The sequence below is a fragment of the Calidris pugnax genome, unplaced genomic scaffold (genome assembly GCF_001431845.1).
Source record: "Calidris pugnax isolate Ruff unplaced genomic scaffold, ASM143184v1 scaffold298, whole genome shotgun sequence".
In the NCBI taxonomy this organism is placed as follows: Eukaryota; Metazoa; Chordata; class Aves; order Charadriiformes; family Scolopacidae; genus Calidris; species Calidris pugnax.
In genome coordinates this window covers 595,439-615,597 of record NW_015091152.1, presented here as the reverse complement: position 1 = coordinate 615,597, position 20,159 = coordinate 595,439, and the positions used below count along the sequence as shown (strand labels likewise).

At 40.6% G+C, this 20,159-nt stretch overlaps 1 protein-coding gene across 1 annotated transcript in view; it reads left to right on the top strand.

The window, feature by feature from the left end:
• Positions 1–3,111: 3,111 nt before the first annotated feature.
• Positions 3,112–20,159, top strand: part of LRP6 (LDL receptor related protein 6) — a gene marked incomplete at its 3' end in the record, with an annotated part of 128,049 nt that continues 111,001 nt past the window's right edge. The window contains exons 1-2 of the mRNA XM_014959249.1: positions 3,112–3,127; positions 13,530–13,923. Coding sequence (XP_014814735.1) covers positions 3,112–3,127; positions 13,530–13,923 — 410 coding nt within the window. The remainder of the gene's footprint in view (positions 3,128–13,529; positions 13,924–20,159) is intronic.

Below are 20,159 nucleotides of genomic sequence, written 5' to 3'. Positions count from 1 at the left end.
ATATTCTGACTGATGGAAGAAAGGAGTCACTTTCCTGGAACCTCTTGGCCCTCGTCACAGTCTGGTCTCTGTTCTCCTCTCTCAGCCCCTGGTTTGATTTGAGGAATTGGGCTTCCTCCTCTCTGACCATCAGCAGTGCTTCTTGAAGCCTCTCCCTGAGGGTACGTATGGAGGAGTGAGTTAGAGCTGCTTCATGGCAGCTTTGCTGTATTCTTCGTGACAGCTGTGAAACCAATCAGGATCTTGTTAGATAATTGACAGTTTGCAGAGAGGCAATAGCAGTGGCATCACATCTGTCAGGGGAGCTACAGATAAAGTGTGAAACTGAGGTTTCAACTTCTTAATGAGTGATAAAGAGAGAGTTCTTCCTCTGCAAGTGTTCATGGCTTACTTTTCTTCCAGAAATAACTCTCCAGTCAGCATGCAGTTGCCGTTTTGTTTTGATTTTAAACCCCCATCATGCAGACAGTGCATAAAGCTCTTGTTTGAATAGGAATCTTATAACTGATGTTTGTGCAGACATACTGAACGTTGCAGACCTCTGTGGGTGAGGGCAGTTAGGGAAGAAGTGAAAATGCCTGTTTGGTATTGGGCAGTATAAAACTACTGTTTCCCTCTTGCACATTCAGTCAAGAGGGTTTGTTTTAATCTGTTGTTATTGTTTTAATATTGTTACTGGTTTAATTTGTTTTAATCTGTTGTTACTTGCTTTTGGTAAACAGATCCTCTTTGCTTTTTTGTATCTTTTTAGATAGGCTTGATTGCATGTGGTTTAGGAAAGCTTGATGCTCAAGACTTGTGAAGCTCTGACTGGAGGTGTCTGCACATATTTTTCTACTAGAAGTCAGAGAAGGGAACAAGGAATAGGCTTTTTTCTTCTGGCGTTTCCAGCTGGAGCTATGTTTTTGCCTTTAGGCAAAGGGTCTCTTCACCTAGGACTGTACAATACTTAAATTTGATAATTAGACTCGGAAATCCTTTTTTTGGTGTAATCATCATGGTCTGTTTCTTCACCCAAACTTGAATCAGCTGTATTCCAGTCATGTTTTTTCATTGTGTGATTCCTCAGAAATCAGTGTGCCTTTGTCTGCTGTGATTTCCAATGCATTTTCCTCTTTCATCTCTCCATAGAACAGTCTAAAATTAGTGTGATCTAACGTGTTACAAAATCCACCATTACTTTAATAGTTTTTGCAATTGCATCTCTGTGATATAGTTCATTTATCATCAGATTGCTTTAGCTTTTCTTTAAAACTGAAAAGCTAGGACTTAGAAAGTTTGATGGAATTTTTTTGCTATGCCTTGAAGGTAAGATGAAGTGTTTTTGGCAAGGTGCACTAAGGATATGGGGAAGTTCTGGGAATATGGGTGAAGCTGTGTATATCTGGTCAGAGGTGTATGCAGATGATGGGCTTTTTGTATCCTTCAGTGGGATTTATATAGAGATATTCAGGTGAAAAGCCTTGTTCGTGTTTCACACCAATACTGGTTAGAAGGGCATTAACCATATTCATGTTTCCTTTTTCCCTGGTGAATGGATAACATCTGCACTGCCTAAGTTCTGGATAAGGAATTTGGCTAGAAGCTGGAGAATCCGTAGAGGTGTAGGTTTGGTTTTTTTTTTTTCAGGAAGATAGGTCAGGATCTGGAGCATAGGCACCTTTGAAACTCTGTCTTTGGGAGCTGGAGAAATGTGATGCCTTTGGACATCTGTAATCCACCTTCATGATGATGTCGCATCTCAAAAATGCCAGCTTTAAAAATATCTGCTGCAGTGCACATAATACAGGATTTACTTTTTAGTTCAAATCAAGTAGAGCAAAGTTTGGGTTTTTTTTTTATTATTTTTTTGTCCTTCTGATGGAATGGGGTAGGGGAAGAAAACAGGGAGAATCAGGTCTCCGTTTCTGATTTGTCACCATTCATCTCCTCTGGCAGCCAGTCTGCAGACTTAAACACTATATTCTTTGTCCCCAGCATATTTAGCCTCATTAATTTCCTATGAAATGCCAAATACTCGGGTTGCTTTGCTGGTGGCTTCTTCAAAAGAGTCCACTTCCTTGTACTATAGGGAGGGGTAGGTGTTACTTTTGAGTGGCACCAGAAAGGCAGTTGTTAGGAAAGCTTTGTAGCAGGCTTCTGGCTGAGCCGGTGGCTCTGCTGTGCCTGCTCCCCTCCCAGTTCTCCTGCTGGGGAGCCCTCATCCTTCGGCCAGCTCACCCCAGAGAGATTTGGTCAGTAAACTACACCTGGCTGGTGAAATTCTTTGCTCCCACCCGCTTCTTTGGTGGCACGAGGGGGTCGTTTGTACTTTAAAGGCTGTTGCTGCCAGTGAAGCAGAATTTAATTGGTAAAGAATTTCCTACAGATGGACTTCTAGCACGAAGTGATGCAAGTTGCTTAGAAAGATGTGGGGGGATGCAGCTGCCTTGCAGGCTTCAGGGATGCCCTGCCAAAGAAGGGCAACGAAGCTGGTGAGGGGTCTGGAGAGTAAGTCTTACGAGGAGAGGCTGAGGGAGCTGGGGGTGTTCAGCCTGGAGAAGAGGAGGCTGAGGGGAGACCTTCTTGTGCTCTATAACCACCTGAAGGGAAGGTGTAGAGAAGCGGGGGCCGGTCTTGTCTCCCAAGTCACAGGAGATAGGACAAGGGGAAATGGCCTCAAATTGTGCCAGGGGAGGTTTAGATTGGATATTAGGAAACATTTCTTCACAGAAATGGTTACCCAGCATTGGAATAGGCTGCCCGGGGAGGTGGTTGAGGCCCCATCCCTGGAGGTGTTCAAAAGACGGGTTGACATGGTCCTCAGGAATATGCTTTAGTGTTTTTTTTTTTTTTTATTATTGCTTGTTTCTTATTTATTTTTTTGTCAGAGTTAGGTTGACGGTTGGACTAGATGATCTTTAAGGTCCCTTCCAACCTAGACGATTCTGTGATTCTATGGTCTGTCCACATTCATCATGTAAAGCAGTTGGCAGCACTAACTCAAAAAGTTGAGCCCTGGAACGTAAAGACCATGGCTCACCAAGGGGGGCTGGTGGTGTGTGGACATGAGGTTTAGGACGAGCGTGCAGTGAGTGCTTCTATTCCTTCTGTCCCAAGTGCTTTGTAGCGATGGCTCTTCCAGAGGGTAATTGCTGTTAATTGAAAGAAATACAGCCTCTGATAATAACCTCTGCTTTTAAAAATTATCCCTCACTTGTGTAGTTTCAGAGCATATCCCACTCGCAGAGTCACAGGATACCCAGCTCCCTCAACAAAGAAGCCGTGTCGTTCCTTTGTGGTGTTTGTGGTAGTTGTCCCAGGCTGGGAAGGGGAAAGCGTTGCATCTCTAATGGATTGTACCTACAAAAATGCTGGGTATTGACACCCTAAATGTTAAGTAACATTTTCTTATTTACGTATTTGGCAGGCAGGCTGACACAGAGAGTCTTCATTAAGCTCTCTAGATATTCTTGTAGTTTATAAATATTTATGGCAAGAGATTTACAGCGTGAACAGGCTCGATATTTGCTCCGCTTGGACAGAAGTTGGTCTGAACACAGTGATAGTGTTTGCAAGTAGAACAGAGCTGCTTGTTGTTTCTCCTTTCCCTTATGTTCTCCTCTGAGACAGTTATGAAAATGGGGTGGGTTTTTTGTCTCTTGGTACAGGAGATCTGGCTACAGACCTTGCTATTTCAATATAATTGGCACAGTCCCCTACCAATTTTGAAATAGAGTCAAACCTAACAGTCTATAACAGAGCAGGAATACCCTAATACTTTTTACCATTTGATTTATAATACATTGTTAAGAATGTACCATTCCAAGTGTAAGTTAAAAGAAGCAATGGTTTTAGCTAGTAATACTTTGTTTCCTTCGCAAAATGTTATAAACTATTTGGAGAAAGAAGCATGTCAGTTTAAAAGATGGAATGCTTTCTGAGCTTCATTATTTATACGGAGAGAACAATAAGAAAATGTTTTTAATATAAACAGACATGGAAAATGGCAACATTCATACAGATTTTTTTAGTATCTTGTTACAGGATCACATTACCTAAATAGAATTACTCCCTCGTGATATAATCAATGTGGCAGAAATGGGATTATAGTTTTAATTCTGTTTATGAGGGCCATGTGTGAGCTCTTGATGTCAGATTTGAAAAATAATCATATTTGATACAAAAAAAAATCTTAACCAACTAGCTATATAATTTTTCTTAATCAAAAATAATGTTTTCCTTCTCTATGATACCAAAATGTCATTTTCTCCTTTGTTTTTTTCCTCTTACTCTTCCCCCCCCCGTTCTGTTCCCAGAGGAAGAACTCAGTTCATATGTTTTAGGGTGTTTTTTTGTTGTTTGTGGTTGGTTGTTTTGTTTTTTTTTTAATTATTATTAAAAAAATGGTTTATGCCCCCAGAACTCCTCAATAATAAGCATTCTCCTCTGTCCGTTGTCAAGTTGTTCAGGCTTCTAGAAGGTGGCTGATGTGTTTGCCTGAATTCTGGAAGTTAGGGGTATGTGGAAGGTAACAGAAATTTAAGGTGTCATAGAATTTCAGACTTTTTTTTTTTCCTCTGTTGTTCTGCCAAAGCAGTGAATAAAACTCTCGCTTGTACTCATAGTGTTAATTAAAATGTTAACACTCTGGAAATCCAAGCATCCTCTTGTCTGCATATGGATTAACAAAGTAGGAATATTAAGAATAATAGAAGAGTTGGAATTCTTAAACCTTGTAGTGACTTACTGTGTCCATTTGGAAAATGCACTGATGTTCTAATAACTCGGATACTTAACTAAGGCTCAACAGTTAGCCTTTACCCTGTAGGTAACAGTAAAATTTGTAAGTAAAATAATTCCAGGCTGAGTGTATTGTGTTTGTGTGTTTGTTTTTTCTTTTGGATTACCAGAAATGAGTCATATTCAATGCAAAAAAGACCAGATTGTTCACCTTTCTCAAAAGATCCTGCATGTGTGTCATGTGTGTTTGTGTGTTTTGTTGTTTGTTTGGTTTTTTGTTTTTCTCCTTCTTATGTGTCACTACATCTAATGTAAGCCTGTTGAAGGTTTGACATTAATAGTGCTTTTGAGACTTAAAAAATTAAAATAAATCATGTATGTCCAGCTGTGTTTTCAAAACACAATCAAATGTGCAGTAATTTTCAAAATTTGTGAAGCTTGTGCACATCTTTCCTTATCCTTTAAAAGCAGTCCCTAGCTGTTTGTTTGAACTGGAATTTTTATTTATTAATATGTAGTAAATTTAATAGTCTTAAGAATTTGACTGCTCAAAGTGTAATTTTGGTCTGAAAACTCTTCTTTTGACTGATGGAAAGTTGTTTTAAACTTGCACCGTGAGTATTGCCTTTCAGTTTTCTTACAAAATTATTTTCTAGTTTGGTGTGAACCCTTCATATTTTGGCAAAATTGTTGATACTGTCCTGTCGTGAAGAAAATATTTTACCTGCGTGAGAAATAAAATCTGTGAAATTGTTTCACTGCTTGGAGGTACGGCTTATTTTATTCTCCAGATTTGTTATGATGGATGAACTGACACAGGTGTCCTTCACCAAGCTTGGACTGGGATGTAGGCCACAAAGAAACCATTGGAGAACTTCAGACCTTCTTCGCTGCAGAACTGCAGAGAGGTGGGGCTGAAAACGTGCTAAACCTTCGAGGCAGTACTGCTGGTGTGTCGTGTTGTGTCCTGTCCCCAAATTGGTCCCAGCTGAGTGCTGTCACTGACTTTTGTGGTGTACTCCTCAGTGCTGGCAACTTTTTCTGTTTTATGGGGCATTCTGTCCTCGAGCTGGGGTCTTTTCTGCTAAATTTTGTGTAAATGCTTTACAGCAACTTGCTGATAGTGTTTCAAAAATCTAAACAAACGATAAAACCCAACCACAAAACAGAATAAATAAATTTAAAAGTTGTTTTACTTTTTTGCTGATGAGTACTTTACCTGACAGACTTAAATTTTTTTTTTTAAAGTAGTAGGCATGCCAGCTTGGATAAATTGATGGAAGTCATCTAAGGGTAGCACAGTGCCTATCAACTTGTCAATGTGGAAAAAGGCTTTGTTAGTTTAGAGGTAAACCATTGTGCTGCTGTTCAGGGTGTGGATTTTTTTGGTCCATGTGCAACTGTTAGCAATCTGGGTGAGACCCCTTGGCTGGGGGGTGTCTGCCAGTATAACTGGGGTCCTCCAGCTTCATAGCCAGTCGTGATTGAGGGCAAACGCTCCCGGATCACTCTTGACAGGATGTGCACCCCCAAACACGTGTGCTGTCCAGGCTGGAGCAGCTCATGAACCATGATCTCTCCAAACTAGCAACAAACTTTGGAGCATTCCCGTCTCCGCTTGCCAGAACGTAGAAGGTGTATCTCACAACCTTCAGCCTTCCTAGGCTTTGGGGAGGTGGGCTGCCTCTGTCACAGCATCACAACGTTGTGTCTTGGTGTTTTGTTACATTGGAGGGTCTTAAGCAATGCAGAGTCTTTCAACAGCTTCATGAGGGATATGATAGAGGCTTTTGGTTTGTTTTCTTACTTTTATAGAAGCTCTGTAGGAAATGATTCCAGAAGGTGTGAAGGGTAGTATTTTGTTTCAGTGTGATCAGGTCGTCTTATCTGTCATCATATGGCTTCAAGTTTGGATTGCAAAATATCGTCCCTGTTCAGATGTGGGACTCTAATTGGTACAGCACAGCAAAACAGGATTTCTTTTTCTGCATGAATGAAGGCGCGTGCTTGGGAGAACTGTCAGAAACGTACCTTGCAGACAGGAGATGCTTTGCAGCAGTCTACACGCAGACTCACTTTTTCATTAAACAGATTGTGTCCATTTAAGCATGGGTGTTTCCAGCAGAACGAGGGAAGTATTGCTAATATGTGCAGAACTGGTATGGCTTCATCTGCAGTGCTGTGTGTTATTCTGACAGCTGTTTGAGAAACTTGGGAGAGTGTTGAAGGAAGGTTATGAGGACACCTGAGGAAATGAGGAGTGGAATGTTGAGGTTCTCCAGACATTCATACACATTGTGGTGCTGTTTGGTCACACACCCCTTAGAGTCTTCCTGCTTTCCAGAGTCTGCTGCTGCCAGGTCAGCTGTATTTTCTTGTCACTTTGTGGCTCCCTTTTGTCAGCAGCAGGGTCATGGCAGAAGGTGGTAGCATTATATGGCAATGCAACTGCAAGCAGATGCCTGGCCAGGGAGCATAGCTCTCTGTTGTCAGCAAGACAGATTCAGCATATTAAGTTATAAAAATGTCGACTGCCACTCAATGTGGTGTGTGTTATCCCCGTGAGAGTGCAATGGAAAGATCTTCAGAGTAGAAGAGTCAATGTTAAGGGAACATGAGCCGAGTCACCTTTCCCTCGTGGAGGCAGTGGCTCAGTGGGATTGTGCTGCTTAACACCGAGAGGAGACGTGCTGTGATAATTTGGAAATCATCAACTGCTGGCCGTGTGGCTCTGGTGCCAACAGGATGATTTGACGGGCGATGCCTGCCATTGAGAATGTTATTTGCCTCTGATATGCTGGAGTATTTGAGGTACTTCTGTCGTGTGTGCTTTTGCTATATTCTGCCAAGCCTGTTGGCTTTTTATGCCTCAACCTGGTATTTCTATCCTTCCCTCTGCTCCATGTTTTTTCCGCCTTTCATTCCTTTGCCTCCATCAGTCTAGCTCTTTAGCAAGAGAAGTTTTTTTCCTGTTATCCAGCAGGCTACAGAATGACTTACTGCCTTTGTACCAGCTAGTCTTGCAGGATGTCTTGGTTTCCAAAGTTCCTATCTGACCAAAGGCTTGCAAAGCTAACAGTAGAACCTTGGTGTGCAATCCAAGTGCTGTTGTTGCTGCCTGGTGTCTTTGCTTTTGACTGATGTTGTTACTCATCTCATTCACTGGCAAGCCTGACTCTTCCTGTGACCTTTTGAGTTACCATCTGAACAGCCCTTGGATGGCTTTAGCATGTGGAATACACTTGAAGTTAGCTGAAAAGAGGAGAAAAGGTCCTTTCTGACAAGCTTGGGCTGCCTCACGCTTGTTTACTAAAGGCCTGGTTGCCTGCTGTGTCCTGTAAGTATATTTGTGAGAACAAGGAGGTTCAGAGAGAAGAGAGCTCTCTGTCCACAGGGAAGGTGAAATGGGAGCAGCTGGGAAGTCAGTTCATTGTGTGGAATAAATTGGGAAAGGTGCCACAATGGAGCACTTTGCAAAATCCTCACCTGCTGCTTGCTGTGCTGAAACTATGTATTTCCTGGTGACTTTTTGGTTTATTTGAAAATATACACCATCTCTGTATAAGTTTCTTGAGGCTGGGTCCCCCGTTCTTGGGGAAGTTTATTTTCATTTGCAGCTTGCCTCTCTTCTGGTCTGATACAAGTGTCCCAGGCTTTTATTCCCAGTGCTACCTCAGCCTTTTCCTCCTCGCTCCTCTGAACTGAGCAGGAAAATTCAAAGTCATTCACAGATAGCAACTCTACAGAATTCCTTATAAGCATAAGCAATAATGAAGAAATTTGAAACCTGGGGAGTTAAGGGGGAGTCCTCACAGCTGACTGTGCCAGAACCTTTGTGTCCATTGAGAGAGTTTCTTACGTTCCTGTGTTGATTCTCTGTGGGACATCATGGGAATAGGGAGGATTGTCTTACGTACAAAGACTTCTGTGTATAGAATGGTTTTGAGGAGGCTGCAATTAATGCTCTTTGCTGGTCATCTATACTCATTTATCTGCTTTTCCTTCTCTTGTGGGCTGAACATGGGTGCATGTTGTTCCATCAAGGCGTCTGGCAAACCCTTCATGCTTACTGTGCCTCATCCAGGACAGTGAGTATTCGCTTGGCATATCTCATCACTGCCTCTCCTCTTTTCCAGTCCTCATGGCATCCTCGTGGCAGTGTGCTTGGCAGCATCAATTCACCTTTAGATGCTCGGAATTCTTCAGCAAGACTTTTAAAAGACGGGGAGTTTTCTTTTCCCAGCTCAAGGACACCTTCTTCCAATGTAACAATCCATGAGTTTCTTACTGGGGGACTCCTGCACGGGTATTTCTTTCCACAATGTGAGCAGTTTCCCAGGTTATTACTGGCTGGGCCACATTGGGATTCTGGGGCAGCTTGCCACAACTTTCGGTGGCCACCTCTAGTCTGGCAGATCCTGTTCCTAAATTGGAGGTTCACAAGCAACTGGTTCAGCTAATTTGTCAAAATTGATGCAGTCCTCCCCGGTGTGTTACTACTTAGGTTTATCTGATTATGTTCTGAACTGGTTCTGGATGAATGGCTGGCTAGAACCTGCTTTCTGGCAGGTGAGGGGAGAGCACAGTAGCCTTCTGCTGGTTTGGCTCCCTGCCTCGTGTGACTCTGGTGTGGGACAAGTGCTAGCACCAGCACAAAAGAGAGGTTGGGAACCCAAAGCGGGGCTGGGGAGAAAGGATGTGGCTGCAGTCGCATCTTGAGCAGATCTAGCAGGCTGCCAGGGGAAGGGGGGAGAGCTGCCCCCCCTTCCAGCTCCCTGCTGCTTGCCTTATGTTAGTTTTGGAGTTTGCTGGACCACTTCTTGAGTCGATTCAACTCGCTAACCCAGGCAAGCCTTTCACTGACGTAATGATTTGAATCAGCTTGGGGAGGGGCCCTTAACCAAGTGAGGGAGTAACACAGCATTTCTGGGGGTTGGGAATGAGGTAAAAAAGGGTTTGGGGAAAATGAGATGATGCTAATTGCTTTAACCAGGCTAAATTCCATGTTGGTGAAAGAGAATGAGCGTGTTGAAGGTAACGCTGATCTCATGGCACCCAACAGTGTCATGGATGATTGAAAGTGGAAAAGGAACAAGAGGGAACTTGTGGAAGAGGCCTCTGGACTAGTTAAAGAAAAGCAGGACAAATTCTGACAGCTTAAAGTAACCACTTAAACACCAAAAAAATAGAAAAACATTTTTAGCTGGGTAAAGTGATCTTCTTAGGTTGGTTCATCGCTTTGCATCCCATAGACTGCAACATTTTTAAGCCAATATCAGATGCTCAAGAATCAGATGTACAAAGCAAGACTTAAGTAAACAAGTGTTAGGGAAACGAGACGTGAGGATCTTGGGCATTAGCAACTTTCAGTATGCTAGGGAGAGAGACAGGAGCTGTAGCCAAGAGAAATATTTGCTACAAGAAATGAAGTTTGGTGGTGAGGAGAAGGTTGCTGATGTAGAATTCTATTGGTAAAGGCACGGTGGAAAAGGCAGTAGCTGGATTTTAATATTGAATGTGGTGAGCTTAGGGAAGGTGCCATGTGAATATCGGAGTTAAGAAGCAGTTAAGGCTTAGTGACCCATTATCGGCAGGAGCTTCTTAAGATGTAAGTTATTTTTGTTGCAGTTCAAATGTGTTAAACTTTAGTTTTTGGAACTTTTGTGTTGTCTAAGCAAGTGTTCGTTTCTGCTGGTGGGTACAGAAAAAGTGTAGTGTATAACTTTTACTCTGGGTACTTTAATTAGAAGAATAAACTCCATGTAGACCTCTCAGGTGATAGAGGACATGGTAATAGTCACTACTGTTTCAGTTGTTGGTTTCCAAGATGGGTGTTTTTTCTTTACTTTTAAAAATGTGTACTTCTCTTCAATGTATTATAGTTTGTTGCTGTTAAAATATGTATTTTTATGATGCCTATAGAAAGGGAAAGAGTTCAGCTTTGATTACTTGCAGTGGGTTATATGGGGAAGGATGGGATCGTCTGCCACGATTTTCCTATTAGCATTGCTGTTGGAATCAAGTAAATGGCGAAGATAATACTAGGTACTAATGCTGCCAACTTTAGTAATTGGGTTTTATAGGATATTGAAGCCTTCGTGTTTTCTGGGAAGGGTTGGAGGGGCGGGGGAACCAACCTGTTTTTTATTATTTTGGTGATGCGTGCTTCATTCCTGAATGTCGCAACAAATTGGAAAGCTTAATATCCTCATCTGCCAGCCCTGCAAGTTGTGACTTTGAATCAATGTGCATGAAACTACACATCCTAAGTGTAGCTGTGTTTCTTCTGAGCCCTCATTCAAAGAAGTTACACCATTCATGAAAAGGAGGAGGTTTTCTCCTCTCCTTCCTCAGCCAGATCTGAGCTTCTGCCAGGGGCGGCTAACCCAGGCGATGCGGTTGTGTTAGGCTCAGTGGTGTCTTCAGGCCTGGGTGATTACACTTGCCATGCCTGGGGTTCCAGTTCAGTGCACGCTGTGTGCACGGGCACTCTTGCTCTGTCTTGCAAATAATAATGGAACCTGTACTCCTTTGTGCGTGAATTTACCTTTTTTTCAAATGCAGGGCATGCATGAGAGAGAGCTCTGCCAGTTGGCTGCACGCTTTCCTACGGTGCACTAGATGACAGTGAGCTGCCTATTAACTAGATTTTTGAGGTGACAATTGTATGCAGGCTTTAAAAAGTAGAGGGTTTTGTTGCATATCTATTTTTTACCCCTTTCAGTTTATTGACTACTATTTCTTTTTCTGGAAAATGCATTCATCATAAGCAACCCGCACTTCAAGAAACTCTACTGTAATGAATTTTAAATCTTTTGGGGGGGGGAAATTATGCAAGGAAGGGAAGGAGATAGCAAACTGAGGTAATAAACTTACTTAGTATAAGGCTTCTGTTTTCTAATTTAAAGAAGTCTACTCCTTCTCCATGGGAATATAATCTCTAAACTGAATGCTGTGCTGTACACTGAAAACTTTCTGGAGTGGGGAATGCAAATTTAGGATTATTAAAAACAACAAAGCTTCCCCTCCTCCCATTTTGGTAACTTTCTATGTACAGATTGTCATAAATCAATTTATATTCAGTGTTTATATATTCAGTGTTGGATGATAGCCTAAACAATTTTGTTAGTTTGTTCTGTTTTTTAAAAAGAAAGTAAAAAGCTTCCAAACATACGCAGCAGAACTTCTTTATTTGGAGGTAGATTAAGGAGCTTCTTATTTCCTCAGTTCCTTCAGCTTCTCTCAATACACATGTGGCAGTGTCTTTGATAAACAGTTTTGTGGTAATGAGGGGAGTACTCTGATCTTGGCTTCTGAATGTTGTGAAGTGTGTGTTAGTATTTCTAATTTCAGTGTAAGTTTCTCAGGCAAGGAACTGTATCTCTTCTGCAGTGTAGCCCTTGACATTATTCAACCATGCACATTTTTAGTCCTAAAAATGTAAGCCTTTCTGTTAGGACATATATCCTGCTAGAAGTTTAATGTGCCCACCTATGCTGATGAATAAACCTGCAAAAATTGTGTTAAATTTGTGTGGTGAGGGGTAGAGTAGCATTTAGTATGGCCATCATTGTGCGTATCCAGAAGCTGCTGTACAGCTCTGTTGCTACGGTGCCTGAGTAAACACAGGAAAAGGTAGAAATATTTTCTGATAGTGGGTTCAAAGGATGTGATTGTCAGCTTTATACAATGGTAGTATTTTTCTTAACATTTTGTTGAAGTAGGAATGAGGCTGTGATTTTCCTAGTGTTACGTATAGCTTGTGGTTAAGGGCAATTAAACAGCTATATTACATTTAGGAAACTATCTGTTTTCATGGTTACTACTTTTCTTTAGCCATTTTGGGTGTTGTGTGTGAAAAATATACAGACCGTGCAAACTGACAGACTAAGCAAATAAAGCACACAAAATAAAGGCTTTGTGTTAGACAACTGAGCAGGGGTGATGGAGCTGAGGTTGAAAGAACTCACTGTTATCCATTCCTGTAGGCTTATTTTTCTCCCTGCCTCCTCAGACCAACGTCAACATTGTAAAACAACGTTCTTCTTACGCTGTGCAATGAAATTTGTATTTGTATGTATTGTATGTAAAATGTCCAGCAAATATAATTTTGGAGAGTATCAACATCAATTATGCCTTTATGGAAGTGGGGTGTATATTACTAAATTCTAGCCAAAAAAAAAAAAAAAAAAACTTTTTCCTCGGATCCTGTAGGCTTATTTTTCTCCCTGCCTCCTCAGACCAACGTCAACATTGTAAAACAACGTTCTTCTTACGCTGTGCAATGAAATTTGTATTTGTATGTATTGTATGTAAAATGTCCAGCAAATATAATTTTGGAGAGTATCAACATCAATTATGCCTTTATGGAAGTGGGGTGTATATTACTAAATTCTAAAAAAAAAAAAAAAAAAAAAGACTCTTTGCTCAGATGGGCCAGCACTGAGTGCTTAGAAAACTGTTTTAACCTTGTCTTTCAGATTCTTATTTAAGCAGCCTTCTCTACAGAACAGTGTCATTTGGGCACTTCAAACCTTCATTTTCTTTGTTCTCTCCCCTCTTCTTTAATCTTATTTTAATAATGCACAGCCCAGAATAATGAGCTGCCCGTTATGAAGTTACCATCTTGAGTTGCAGCACTGTTGAAGAGCTTCGAGTTGGTGAAAATTCGAAAATGTCCCCCCGCCTTTTTCTTCTTTTTCAAAAAACTTTCTTAAACTGGTGGTTATTGTCTGATGCACCATCTTAGTGCGAGTGACGTTAATGCATCCCTCTGTCCCCCCACCCCTTGTTTCTCCCCTTTCAAGCTGCCCCGCTGTTGCTGTACGCAAACCGCCGGGACCTGCGACTGGTGGATGCTGCCAACGGGAAGGAGAACGCGACGGTCATCGTGGGTGGCTTGGAGGACGCGGCAGCAGTGGACTTCGTGTTTGTGAAGGGCCTGATATACTGGAGTGACGTAAGCGAAGAAGCCATTAAACGAACAGAATTCAATAAATCTGGGAGCGTACAAAATGTGGTCATTTCTGGACTTCTGTCACCTGATGGGCTGGCGTGTGACTGGCTGGGAGAGAAATTATACTGGACAGATTCTGAAACAAACCGGATTGAAGTTTCTAATTTAGACGGATCGCTGAGAAAAGTTTTGTTTTGGCAAGAATTGGATCAACCCAGAGCAATTGCCTTAGATCCTGCAAGAGGGTAAGTCTTTTTTAAAACAAAATGGTTACAAATCTGCTACTTGTTGTTTGTCAAATTATTTTTAAGCAGGCAATGGTACTGTTACTGAAGTTATCCTAAGCCATTTTGCATAATTTGCTTCTATTAGTGTGATTTGAAAACAATTTACACTTTGGAAATTGTATTCAGATTGGCTTGTGAACAACTAGGAATCATCAGATGTTTTAAAAAAGTGCTAGAGAATTATTTTGGCAGTAGTGCAGAAAATAAACAGAAATGGAGAAGTTCTAATGTGAAATCAGATACAATCTGCTTGAAAGGCCATCAGCTGCCTCTGGACAGGCTTGTGCCTCTCTGCAGTGTCACGTAGCAGAACTTTTTTGGTTCACTGTTGATTTTTATGCTTTATTGAAACGGAGAATAAATGAGAGAAATCAATGCAATGTATTAATAACAATTTGAGACATCTTTTAGCACTTAACCAGAAAACTTACAGAAGGGTTCTTCTCCCCACCCTTCAGGGAACTTTTGTTTTAAGAAGTCCTGTGGTTTGGTTTTCTAGAACAGGTCTAATTCTTTTCAGCTCTTGTTTCAGTCCCTGGATGCGACTTGCAGTGTAATCTTACTGTTCTCTTCTTGAGACAAAGCTGTGGTTGCCAGAAACGCTAAATTCAGTGGTGGTTTCGGTGATGTTACATAAATGGGTAGCTTGAGGTTACCCCAGAGGAAGTCATTGGTGATAAAGCGACTGGTCTCCCAAAGTGAAAAGCTAATGGAATATACTTGATGCTGTGTAATGTTTTGATAGGTTTTTTCCTGTAGTACAGATCATATTTAAGCTATCTCTTTTTTTCCTGAACAAGCAAGAAAATGGATCTATTTTACTGCCATTTGACATATTTATTTTTTTTTCTGTCAACTCTTTTTGGGGAGAAATCAAGGCATTGTTTCTCTGGAAAGACGAGGGCTGTTTTAGCTGCTTCCAGCTTCTTTACATTATAGTTTGTTGAATTTGCGTGGTTAGGTCTTGTCCTCGAGAAGAAGGAGGTCTTTGTAAAACATGGCTTCCTTCCTAGCTTTGTAGAAATACCATCTCTTGAATATTTTCATCTGCAGTTTCAATAGGCCTTTGACAATATATAAATAGGAAAGATGTTTCTTTTGCACTACTTAAGTTTCCAGCTTTGGAAATAACAAATGATGGATTTATGCTTTTCCTGTCTCTTTACAACTTACAAATTGGAGCCAATGATAGCATTAGATTTATTTTATTAAATTCTAAAACCATTTAAGAATGCAAGAAAAGATGTAATGCTTATGCCCTTTCCACCCACCATCCCAAAACTGAGAAAGGAAGAACACAATCAAAGAGGTTTTGATTTGGGTCGTAGCCAGAGAGACACAGAGATTCTCATTAGTTAGGAATAACACACTGTTGTCAAGCCAGTTGGTCTTTTTTAGCAGAGTATTTGTATTTTCCATATATGTACAGTAATATGCTCAGTGATCAAAACTAGATGATTGCGTACTCTTGCACTCTTTCATAATACTTTACATGAAGAGGAAACTACAAGAAGAAAAATGAAGTAGATCAAAGGTAAAGTGAACTCATAACTTTTTCCATACTGATGAACTGTTAAGGTGGTAGAAGTAAACACTTCAATATGCCTAGATTTAAAACAAAACAACTTAAACAAAAAACCCAAACACCATCACACCCCCCTTCATCAAAACAAACAAAAAACCCCCAACCAAAACAAAAAAAAACCCTCCAACAACTGTAACTGAAAGACAAAATATTTATTTCTTCTAAATCTCTGTAGAGGTCATTTTCTAAGTTGTAGGGTATGTTTTAGGAAGGCAATAAAGTAATACATCAGTTTTCTGTCTTGCCTTATTGCAGTTGTAAAGATTGCACTTCTGTTACACAGTTGTATGACAGAAAACCTCTCAGCTTTAATGTATCTGTTTACATTTCAGAACTTCCTCCAAAGCTTGAAACATAGGTGGAAAGGTGGCATCAGCATACGGATATAAATGAATATTATTTTTTTTAAAGTCCCCAAACTGTTCTTATATGCATGCTTCTTTCACTAATATTTACATATTTTTAGCCCTGTAAATGTCTTTTGGTTTCACACTGTTGCCTGGCAGACAGTGGTAGGAATAAGCCATAAAAGGATCTAAGAACAGTTAATAAAATCTGAAACTTGGAAAAACAAAACCCCTCACATTTTCCTGTGGGCTAATCCACCTCTTATTATGCTCACTTGATGGTTATTCCAGATACAGTTTCATAAACTCTTGCAATTCATGAAAAGAAATTCACCATTACCAACAAGTTCAATTTTTCATTAAAGTTTGTCAAATGCAGTTGATATCAAGTAGGATACATCAAGTATTTCACCATCAAGTTGATTCAAGTACCAAACTACTCATCTTTGCTTCTTTGTACGTGTGTGTTTCTAGTATGTATCTATCTTACTGAAAACATGAGAATGCCTGCTTTGAAATGAAATCTAAAGAACAGTATAAGCTAGCACGAATGTGCAGTCCTGAATAATGCAGTGTCCTATCTAGAAAAAATTAAGTGTTTCACCACCCCTCTGGTCTTTTTAGCACCCTATCTGTTGCAGGATACTCCACAGTTGTTCTCTGCAGGTCACTCTCAGTGCTGTTGTGATAGTTCAGAGGGATGTGATTGGACTCTTTCGGAGTACGTTCCAGCAGCAGCAGTGGTGATTAAAAAATAACTGGTTTGGGTAGCCAAAACCATCTGTTAATTGTGTGTGAGGTTATACACATAACTGAAGTACAGAAGTTAGACTTGGTTCCTGTGTCTGCTATCAATAATGAGAAATGCAGTATATTTTCTAATGGAAAATATTTCTCAGTTGGTAACTGAAGTGCAGCAGCCAAGTCTAATTTTTACTCTGGTATTTTTGTCTAGGAAGCCATCAGGAATCTAAAATGACTCTTCTCACTCGTTACCTCTTAACGTATGTTTTAGGTTTGGGCTTCTCATTTCTCACGTTCATACACTACAACTTACTTTACTTCTTTCTATTTTAGTTGTCTTGATATGTAATAAAATACTGTTTGTGTACCAGGAAAGAGGAGAAGTGACCTTAAATGAAGAAGATGGAGTGGTGTGCTTGTTCAGCCTTCTTTTGAAGTGAGCCTGGGGGGTTTCAGGGCAGGTTCAGGAAGGCTTCTCAGTCCTAGTCATCCTTTCGGAAACTGTTTATTCCTAACCTGTGTTAAACGTGAGACCCTCTTAATAAGATCAGCATCTGGGAATAACACATACTCTGACACTTTAATGTTGACTTTTTGCCAGGGGAAGACCAGGTGTTAGACCACCAAGTGCAAGAGAGCACCACCACATTTAGGAACTGCTCCCATGAAAGTTGAGCAAGTGGAAGAGCAGTTTTTCTGCTTCAGCACTCATGATGGAAAAAAGTGGCGTATCTATTCAGATTCCTGAGCAAGTACTGCTTGAAAATGCAGTATTGTGTATTTGTACTGCTGTTTCCTTGTTATTTTTTTTATTTTTAATTTGTGCAGTCCCTTTGTCCTCAGGGAAAAGATTTCATTATCATTATGACAGTTCCCCAAAAATTTCCTTTTAGACAACTTGATCAACCTTCTTCATAAGAAGCACTATCAACTTGCTTTTCTCACTTCTAAATGTATTGTTCACCACAAAGGGAATTTTAAGTACTTCCTAGAAGTGCTGACTAATTGCTTACTTTTCAGGACAAGTTTCAAATCAAGTGATTCTACAGAGTTAACTTAATTGTTAAACTCTTGTGAAGCTTTTGGGTTGTGAAGGTTTTTAGTTAATGAATAGAATTAGAGTACAAAGAGCTACAACACTTTTTATGACGGCTGAAGTTGATTTTTGGATGAAGTACTTGGCATGTTGGGGAAGATCTTCAGATTTAATGCATACCCCTCCCCCAGCAGACTTTTATTTTTTTCATGCAAAACCTTTGCAGGGAATACGTATACTTTCTTTATAGACCTAGTTCTTTTGTTTCTTTGAAAGTCAGAAACTTCCATCTGAGCATGTCAAGCACAAAAGCAATTGTAGAACAGGCCTTATACATCTGTACATCGTAACAATAGATTCATGGGAACTGTTAATATTTGTTGCTGCGTGGTAGATGTTAAACAACAATACAAGGAAAGGAAGATGGACAGGTCTAGTAACATTTCCAGTATCTTTGAATTAGGAGAAAAACATTTTTTAAATGAAAAAATTCAGAATTTCTTTGTAAATTCACCCATTCAGTGAAGGGGATTTTGTTTGCAGGCAAGTCAGTATTATATAAAATGGCACCTTAGATGTAAATTCCCAAAATAATGCAAATAACTGAAGGCTTTGCTTCATAGCTTCTCTTCCTTGATGCCACCTTTCCCTTGAGCAGATTGCTTCTGGCTGAAAATCTTTCTGCTGCTCTTCTGCTAACATATTTCACAGGCAGTAGATTAGTGCGTTAATCAGTTCAGTTAATCGTTTGCTGTGTACCTTGGCCTGTACAGTCAGGAGTTAATTTTGAGATTTTATAGGTGACTTATATGCAAGTGTTGAACTGATAGAAAATCTGCAGACTGCTGTGGTGTTGGCACGTAGATTTGTAAGGTGTGTTTAATCTGTCTTCATCTAAGGAGGTGTGAACAACATCAGAAGATGTTGTTGGTTGCAAACACATCACTAAATTCTGGTAACAGCTACTATATTAAACAAACCAAAAGGTAATTTCCGTTGACTTAATGAAGCTAACACCAAAGATTGCAGTAGTATGAGTAGATGAGGACGCTGTGTCAGGAGTGGCCTGCCTTGGCTCTTGAGCTGTGTGTAACTCTTGGAAGATCTAAAATGCAGGGACGGTGTTGCTCGTAGCTGGGGGATCCTAACACAGGGACTGTTGGGTGACTACACATTCTTGAGCTGGGTGTAACTCTTGGAAGATCTCAAATGCAGGGACGGTGTTGCTCTTAGCTGGGTGATCCTAACACAGGGACTGTTGGGTGGCCTGAATCGCTAGGCATGGGAGACTACAAAGCAGAGAAGGTTGCCTGGCCAGGATTATACTGCATGACTCAAAACCCAGCAGCATGCAAGCAGTGCTTCATCTTGCAAGAGATGGCTAGCGTGGCATCTGGAATGTCCTTGCTATCTTCTGCCCCAGACCTACTATAATTCCCTGTGCTTCTGAAGTATACGGGGTTTTGGGGTTTGGCTCTTGGGCCAGTGAAGGTCTCCGTGGCTTCCGGGAACAAGATCAGACACTGCTCATTTACTGTAATCATGTTGAATATTAACTCTAGGGTTTTGGGTTTGTTTGGTTTTAATCTCATTGACAGGCTGTTCATTTTGAAAGGTTCCTTCACAAAACTTTGCAAGGTTTCTTGGAGATATGTCATATATGGTTCATGGTGATACTGGTTTCCAGTCCAATGCTAGGATATTTCCATGTAGCGAGATGCTAAAATTGTAAAGTTGTCATTTTATTGCACAGCTTAAATTGTTAATTTCTTTCTCCTCCTCTCTTTTTGCCTCATCTGAAGGAGGAGGTGAAGGAAGGTAACCAGAAACCCACATATTTAAAGCAGAGTGAAGGCTTGCAGAGGTGACCTCTCTTGTAAATCTTGCTGTGCTGGTTTTAGGTGTTACTGCCACTGACTGCCTATCCTCACCCTACTGCCAGAGGTTGCCAGGAACTCAGAGGAACGTATTCACTAATATATTTTATTAAATTTTCAGGCATTTTACCTAGTTTTTTTTTCTTTGTGGAAAGAGATGGGAGAGATTTGGCTTAATAGAAATCAAATTAGAGTGGACAGAATTGATTTGTGCAGGACAAACATTTTTTCTTATAGACTCAGATGTCTTAACGTTGGAGATGCTTTTAGCTGTAGGCAAGTTTGAAAATAGCCTTTCCTCTCTACTTTCTTTATTCAATAGACTGGATTATTTGAGGGCTGTGCTTTTCCTTCTGAAAACTTTCCTGTGAAAAGGCTAGTAGCATCTTGAAACACCATAGAGCTTGTCAAAACGCTGAGTTCATTAGCCTTTTTTTGACTTTGTGTCTTTGGTTTTGGACTTGTTCTGGTGAGGCGTGTGAATATGGTATGTTAAATAATAGTCTGTTGACAATTTAAGGTAACATTCAAGAGGATGATCTGGCCTGGCCCTGAACGTGTACCTCAGTGCTGCAGTGATAGGGGTGATAAGAATTAATAAATTT